Below are 7732 nucleotides of genomic sequence, written 5' to 3'. Positions count from 1 at the left end.
CACGACAGTACCAATCCTAACTATAACGCATACTATATCACTACCGACTCTATCACACACCAATCCTAACTATAACGCATACTATATCACTACCGACACTATCACACGACAGTACCAGTCCTAACTATAACGCATACTATATCACTACCGACACTATCACACGACAGTACCAATCCTAACTATACCACATACTATATCACTACCGACACTACAGTATCACACGACAGTACCAGTCCTAACTATAACGCATATTATATCACTACCGACACTATCACACGACAGTACCAATCCTAACTACCACATATCATATCACTACCGACACTATCACACGACAGTACCAATCCTAACTACCACATACTATATCACTACCGACACTATCACACGACAGTACCAATCCTAACTATACCACATATCATATCACTGTCGACACTATCACACGACAGTACCAATCCTAACTATAACGCATACTATATCACTACCGACACTATCACACGACAGTACCAGCCCTAACTATACCACATACTACGTCACTGCCAACACAACAGTACCACACGACAGCACCAGTCCTAACTTCCACTTACTACTGATATCATTGCTGACACTATCACACGACATTATCGATCCTAACTATACCACATACTATATCGCTGCCGACACTACAGGAAGCAACCACGGTGGCTGCAGTGATGGGACTGTGCGAGCCACAAGTTGACAACAACACGAAGAGAAAGTCCTGGCTGAACAGGAAACCAACGGTTAGCAAACAGGTGATCAGGACGTCCCCCAGAAAGCCTTCAGGAGCAGCAAAGACAGCAGCAGGAGAAGTGCCGGCCAGTGTGGAGTGTAAGATCTGCGAGCTGGTCGTCAGCAAGGTAGACCAGCTGCTCACCGAAAATAAGACAGAGGTCAGTGTGTATGTGGGTGTGGGTTAGTGGGTGTGATGTGTATGTGCGTGTGTGTGGAAGGGGGGTGTAGTGTGTGTGTAGTGTGTGTGTGTAGTGTATGTGTGTCTGTGTCTGTGTGTTTCTTTCATCAGACAGAAGGGATCAACTGGGGCATAACATATACGTTTTGTTTCATAGGGTCATCCTTCAAGAGGCTTTTTACGCACGCGCGTGCATCACATTCTGACGCGCGCGCACGCACACACACACACACACACACACACACACACACACACACACACACACACACAGGAGAGAGAGAGAGTTCCTGTGAGACAGACATGTAAATTTCCGTTTATGTCCGCTAGGACGATTTTTTTATGATGTTGTAAATTCAAAGTTTGTGAGAAACATGCATACATATGTGGTTATTTCTATTCACATATGCATAAAAGAGGCTGCATGTTAAAACTGATCACAGATAACAAATGGAACCTGTTTGCGTGACTGGTGAATCCGAAGTAATTATAGGTGTTTGGGTTTCTGCGCAGCGTATGTGCACACACGCGCTCACACTTGTATGTTTGAGAGCATGTGTGTACAGCACGGTAGAGAGAGAGAGAGAAAATGTGTGTGATATTGTTGTTGTGTGTTATGCATGTGTGAATGTGTGTTTATGTGCGCGCGCATGTGTGTTGTGAGTGTGTGTGTGTGTGTGCCTTTCTCCCTGTCCCAGTTCGAATATGTTTGGCTTGCTCATGTTGGTTTTTTCCCCTTTTTTATCACTTGTATGGGCCACCAGCAGTGGTGATGACCAAACAGTGGCTTTGTCATACCTGTCATCCATACCTAACCATGATGACCCAACAGTGGCGTTGTATTACCTGTCATCCATACTTAACCATGATGACCAAACAGTGGCTTTGTCATACCTGTCATCCATACCTAACTATGATGACCAAACAGTGGCTTTGTCATACCTGTCATCCATACCTAACCATGATGACCCAACAGTGGCGTTGTATTACCTGTCATCCATACCTAACCATGATGACCAAACAGTGGCTTTGTCATACCTGTCATCCATACCTAACCATGATGACCAAACAGTGGCTTTGTCATACCTGTCATCCATACCTAACTATGATGACCAAACAGTGGCTTTGTCATACCTGTCATCCATACCTAACCATGATGACCAAACAGTGGCGTTGTCTTACCTGTCATCCATACCTGACCCTACAGGCAGAAATCAAACTAGCCCTGGAAGACATCTGCCGGAAGCTGCCCTCCGCCATCACCGCCCAGTGCCTGTCGTTTGTGGACGAGTACGCTACCATGGTTATCAACCTGCTGGTGAAGGACAAGCTGGCCCCTCACCAAGTGTGCCTTTTCCTCAAGTGGTGTCAGTCGTCTTCAGGTGGGACTGAATGTGTGCTGTACTGTTACTGCACAGGATTTGTACCGAAATCTATCACTACTCTCTGTAAAAACAAATGTCAGTCGTCTACAGGTGAGACAATATTTGTACTATACTTTGTTACTACTCTTGGAATTCAACTGTACTCTTTGTAAAAACAGATTCTAATCGTCTACAGGTGGGAATGAATGTGTACTGTACTACTCTGTTACTAATCTTTGAATTCGTACCGTACTCTATTATTACTCCTTGTAGAAACAGATGCCAGTCGTCTACAGGTGGGGACTGAATGTGTGTACTCTGATACTTCTCTTTGAATTTCTGCTGTACTCAATTATCACTCTTGGTAAAAACAGAAGCCACTCGACCAGAGGTAGGACTGGAGCGAAAAAAAGATACAGACTATTACTATTTCTTCTTAAGAATATCATCCTTATTAATCTTTTTTTGAAATTATTATCAGTGTTAATAATTTGTTTGCCAGTGTTGACATTCGTCCCAGAACCGAAAGTGGAAAAGTCTGGAGCTGGGTGTTTTCTGTGTGACGTGGTCATCAGTAGACTGGTCGATACCGTCGGCAAGAATCGAACCAAGGTGAGGACACAGCCCTTCTCACCTTGACAACCTTCATTCACTGTTTTACGATGTTATATTTATTTCTGTTTGCTTGTTGTTTCTTGTTGTTGTTGTCTTTTTCTTTGTTTGGGTGTTTCTTTTGCTATTGTTTTTTGTTTGTTTGGGTGTTTCTTTTGCTATTGTTTTTTGTTGGTATTTCTTGTTTTTGTTTTGTTTTTTGGTGGGCGGCAGGGCAGGGGTTTACATAATGATAAAACAATTGTTTCGAAGATGATTCACTTTTTACCCCTGTTTGGACCAAGAGAAACATAGAATGATAAAAGAGTGGTTTCTTCAGGATATTCAGGTCGTGAATTTATTAAGAGAGAGGGAAGAAAAAATCAAATTTAAACACAACTTTAACTGGACAGGATGGAAGTGTCAGTCAGTTTTGGCCTTTGATACAGTTACTAAAGTTTGACTTCTTTTTTTTTCTTTTCTTTTTTTTCCCATTATGTGGCGATAGTGTTGTAAAGTGCCACAATGACAGAGTTGACCGATGTCCCAGTGACAACTAGGTCACAGTCAGCCTCCTCGCATCTCTCCTGTCAGTTCACTGTGCACTGCCGAAAATGTGTGTGATATTGTTGTTGTGTGTTATGCATGTGTGAATGTGTGTTTATGTGCTCGCGCATGTGTGTGTGTGTGTGTGTGTGTGTGTGTGTGTGTGTGTGTGTGTGTGTGTCTCCCTGTCCCAGTTCGAATATGGCTTGCTTATATTGGTTTTTTCCCCTTTTTTATCACTTACATGTGCCACCAGCAGGCGTGATGACCAAACAGTGGCTTTGTCCTACCTGTCATCCATACCTAACCACGATGATCAAACAGTTGCTGTCATCCATACCTAACCATAATGATCAAACAGTGGCGTTGTCATAACTGTCATCCATACCTAACCATGATGTTCAAATAGTGGTGTTGTCTTACCTGTCATCCATTCCTAACCATGACGATCAAACAGTGGCGCTGTCTTACCTGTCATCCATACCTGACCCTACAGGCAGACATCAAACTAGCCCTGGGAGTCGAATGCCAGAAGCTGCCCTCCATCATCACCGCCCAGTGCCTGTCGTTTGTGGACGAGTACGCTACCATGGTTATCAACCTGCTGTTGAAGGACAAGCTGGCCCCTCACCAAGTGTGCCTTTTCCTCAAGCAGTGTCAGTTGTCTTCAGGTGGGACTGAATGTGTGCTGTACTCTGTTACTGTTCTTTGAATGTGTACTGTACTCTTTGTCATTTTTTTTATTTGAAAGATATACCAATCGTCTACGGGTGGGACTGAATTTGTACTGTACTCTGTTACTACTCTTTGAATCTAAACCGTACTCTTTGTAACAATCAGATGCCAATAGTCTACAGGTGGGACTGAATTTGTACTGTACTCTGTTACTACTCTTTGAAAAAACAGATGTCAGTCGTCTTCAGGTGGGACAGAATGTGTGCTGTATTATGTTACTGCTCTGTGTAAAAACAGATACCAGTCGTGTGTGTGTGTGTGTGTGTGTGTGTATGTGTGTTGTTGTTGTTGTTGTTGTTGTTTCGCTGTTAATCTGGAATGTTTTAAGCGTTTTGTGTATGTACGAGGGTCATTCAATAAATAAGGTGAATTTTTCGGTGTAAGGACTTCTAATACAGATAGAAGCTTACTTCTTTTTTTTTCAACGTAGTCTCCCAGCACTGTCACACACTTTTCCAATCTGTGCACAAGCTTCCGTATTCCCTCAGCGTAAAAATCTTTGGACTGATGTCTCAGCCAGTCGCTCACAACACTTTTGACTTCATCGTCACTTTCAAACTTCGTGCCTCTCGTGAACGCTTTCAAGGGACCAAACAGGTGAAAGTCTGAAGGGGCAAGGTCTGGGCTGTAAGGGGAATGAGGGAGCAGTTCCCAGCCCAGCTCGTTGATGGTCTGCACCGTTCGGGCTGCTGTGTGAGGCCTTGCATCTTTGGCACCCACCGGCAGCTGACCTTCGAGTAGCCAAGGTCATCATGGACAATTTTTTGTGCTGTCCCAACAGATAAGCTCAAAGTCCTTGCAATGTCATCCACTGTCACCCTTCTGTCAGACTGAATGAGGTCATTGACTGATTCGATCACCTCAGGAGACCTCACTTCTGTAGGCCTTCCAGGCCTGTCTTCATCCTCAACACTGCTCTGTCCTTCTTTAAACAATTTAGCCCACTTGTAGACATTTTTTCGGCTGAAACATGTGGCACCATACACAGTTGACTATGAATTTCAACTGGTTTGCACCCTTCAGCAACCAAAAACTTGATAACTGACCGCTGTTCAATCCTGGAGCATGCTTCTTGGTCGGCCATCTTTGTTAATCGCCAAAACACTCAAAGTTTTTTTTAATCTGCAAAACAAATTAAATCCATGTGAAAAAGAAGTAAAACCCAAAAAAAAAAAAAAAAGTAAGCTTCTATCTGTATTAGAAGTCCTTATACCGAAAAATTCACCTTATTTATTGAATGACCCTCGTACGTGTGTGTGTGTGTGTCGTGTGTGTGTGTGTGTCCGTAACTGTGTGTGAATGTATGTATGAGTTTGTTGTGGTGTGTGTGTGTGTGTGTGTGTGTGTATCTGGTATGTTTTGATCGGGCGAGAGGGTGTTTGTGTATGCGTGCGTGTGTCTCCACTATAATCAAATTCACAGATTGACAAGACAGCAGTTGCGTCCTGTGCATGTATCTATCAATGTATGTGTATTTTGTCTCTCTGTTCATTCTATCTCTCTATGTATCTCTATCTATATTTGATAACTCTTTGGATATGTTACTTCAACTGTCACATTTTTTACAGCACGATAGTTCGACAGTCACACTTCCACGTTACAGCGTGATAGTACCTCTGTCACATGTTGCAGTGAAAGAGGTGCCCACACCCATGAAGAGTTCCCCAGCCACGTGCATTCTGTGTGAAGCGCTGGTCGGAAAGCTTGACAAGATGATTGCTGCCAACAAGACAGAGGTGTGTGTGTGTGGGTGGATGGGTAGATGGGTGGGTGGGTGTGGTTATGTCTTTCAGGGTGTGTTTATATACCCGTAACTCATAACTGATGGGGGTTTTTTTTATCCGTCTTAACATTCTGTGCCGTTTCATTAACGTTTCCCTCACACCATTCGTTCTGATGTTACATACAAACACACACACATACCCACGCACGCACGCACACATACACATATGCACACAGACGCACCCAAACGTGCACACACACACATACACACACACACTCATACACACACGCGAGCGCGCATAAACGCACGCACGCACTCATGGACACACGCACGCACAGACACACTTACATACACACTCGCACACACACACACACACACACACACACACACACACACACACACACACACACACACACACACACACACACACACCTCAGGAGAGAGAGAGAGTTCCCGTGAGATATATATGTTAATTTCCGTTTATGTCCGCCAGGACGATTTTTATATGATGTTGTAAATTCAAAGTTTGTGAGAAATACATACATGTGTGGTTATTTGTATTCACATATGCATAAAAGAGGCTGCATGTTAAAACTGATCACAGATAACAAATGGGACCTGTTTGCGTGACTGGTGAATCCGAAGTAATTATAGGTGTCTGGGTTTCTGCGCAGCGTATGTGCACACACGCGCTCACACTTGTATGTTTGTTGTCTTACCTGTCATCCATACCTAACCATGACGATCAAACAGTGGCGCTGTCTTACCTGTCATCCATACCTGACCCTACAGGCAGACATCAAACTAGCCCTGGGAGTCGAATGCCAGAAGCTGCCCTCCATCATCGCCGCCCAGTGCCTGTCGTTTGTGGACGAGTACGCTACCATGGTTATCAACCTGCTGGTGAAGGACAAGCTGGCCCCTCACCAAGTGTGCCTTTTCCTCAAGCAGTGTCAGTTGTCTTCAGGTGGGACTGAATGTGTGCTGTACTCTGTTACAGTTCTTTGAATGTGTACTGTACTCTTTGTCATTTTTTTTTAATTTGAAAGATATGCCAATCGTCTACGGGTGGGACTGAATTTGTACTGTACTCTGTTACTACTCTTTGAATCTAAACCGTACTCTTTGTAACAATCAGATGCCAATAGTCTACAGGTGGGACTGAATTTGTACTGTACTCTGTTACTACTCTTTGAAAAAACAGATGTCAGTCGTCTTCAGGTGGGACAGAATGTGTGCTGTATTATGTTACTGCTCTGTGTAAAAACAGATACCAGTCTCTGTGTGCGTGTGTGTGTGTGTGTGTGTGTGTGTGTGTGTGTGTTGTTGTTGTTGTTGTTGTTGTTGTTGTTTCGCTGTTAATCTGGAATGTTTTAAGCGTTTTGTGTATGTACGAGGGTCATTCAATAAATAAGGTGAATTTTTCGGTGTAAGGACTTCTAATACAGATAGAAGCTTACTTCTTTTTTTTTCAACGTAGTCTCCCAGCACTGTCACACACTTTTCCAATCTGTGCACAAGCTTCCGTATTCCCTCAGCGTAAAAATCTTTGGACTGATGTCTCAGCCAGTCGCTCACAACACTTTTGACTTCATCGTCACTTTCAAACTTCGTGCCTCTCGTGAACGCTTTCAAGGGACCAAACAGGTGAAAGTCTGAAGGGGCAAGGTCTGGGCTGTAAGGGGAATGAGGGAGCAGTTCCCAGCCCAGCTCGTTGATGGTCTGCACCGTTCGGGCTGCTGTGTGAGGCCTTGCATCTTTGGCACCCACCGGCAGCTGACCTTCGAGTAGCCAAGGTCATCATGGACAATTTTTTGTGCTGTCCCAACAGATAAGCTCAAAGTCCTTGCA

General features: G+C 43.9%; 1 protein-coding gene across 2 annotated transcripts in view; it reads left to right on the top strand.

Moving 5' to 3' along the window:
• Positions 1-7732, top strand: part of LOC143292403 (uncharacterized) — a 41193-nt gene that overhangs the window by 15263 nt on the left and 18198 nt on the right. For both annotated transcript variants that reach the window (XM_076602642.1, XM_076602643.1), the window contains exons 6-11: positions 663-905; positions 2130-2304; positions 2789-2898; positions 3920-4094; positions 5791-5894; positions 6674-6848. In XM_076602642.1, coding sequence (XP_076458757.1) covers positions 663-905; positions 2130-2304; positions 2789-2898; positions 3920-4094; positions 5791-5894; positions 6674-6848 — 982 coding nt within the window. The remainder of the gene's footprint in view (positions 1-662; positions 906-2129; positions 2305-2788; positions 2899-3919; positions 4095-5790; positions 5895-6673; positions 6849-7732) is intronic.

This window comes from Babylonia areolata, chromosome 18, assembly GCF_041734735.1.
Source record: "Babylonia areolata isolate BAREFJ2019XMU chromosome 18, ASM4173473v1, whole genome shotgun sequence".
Classification (NCBI taxonomy): Eukaryota; Metazoa; Mollusca; class Gastropoda; order Neogastropoda; family Buccinidae; genus Babylonia; species Babylonia areolata.
Note: the sequence above shows the minus strand (reverse complement) of the source record. Positions and strands in the feature narration are given on the sequence as shown.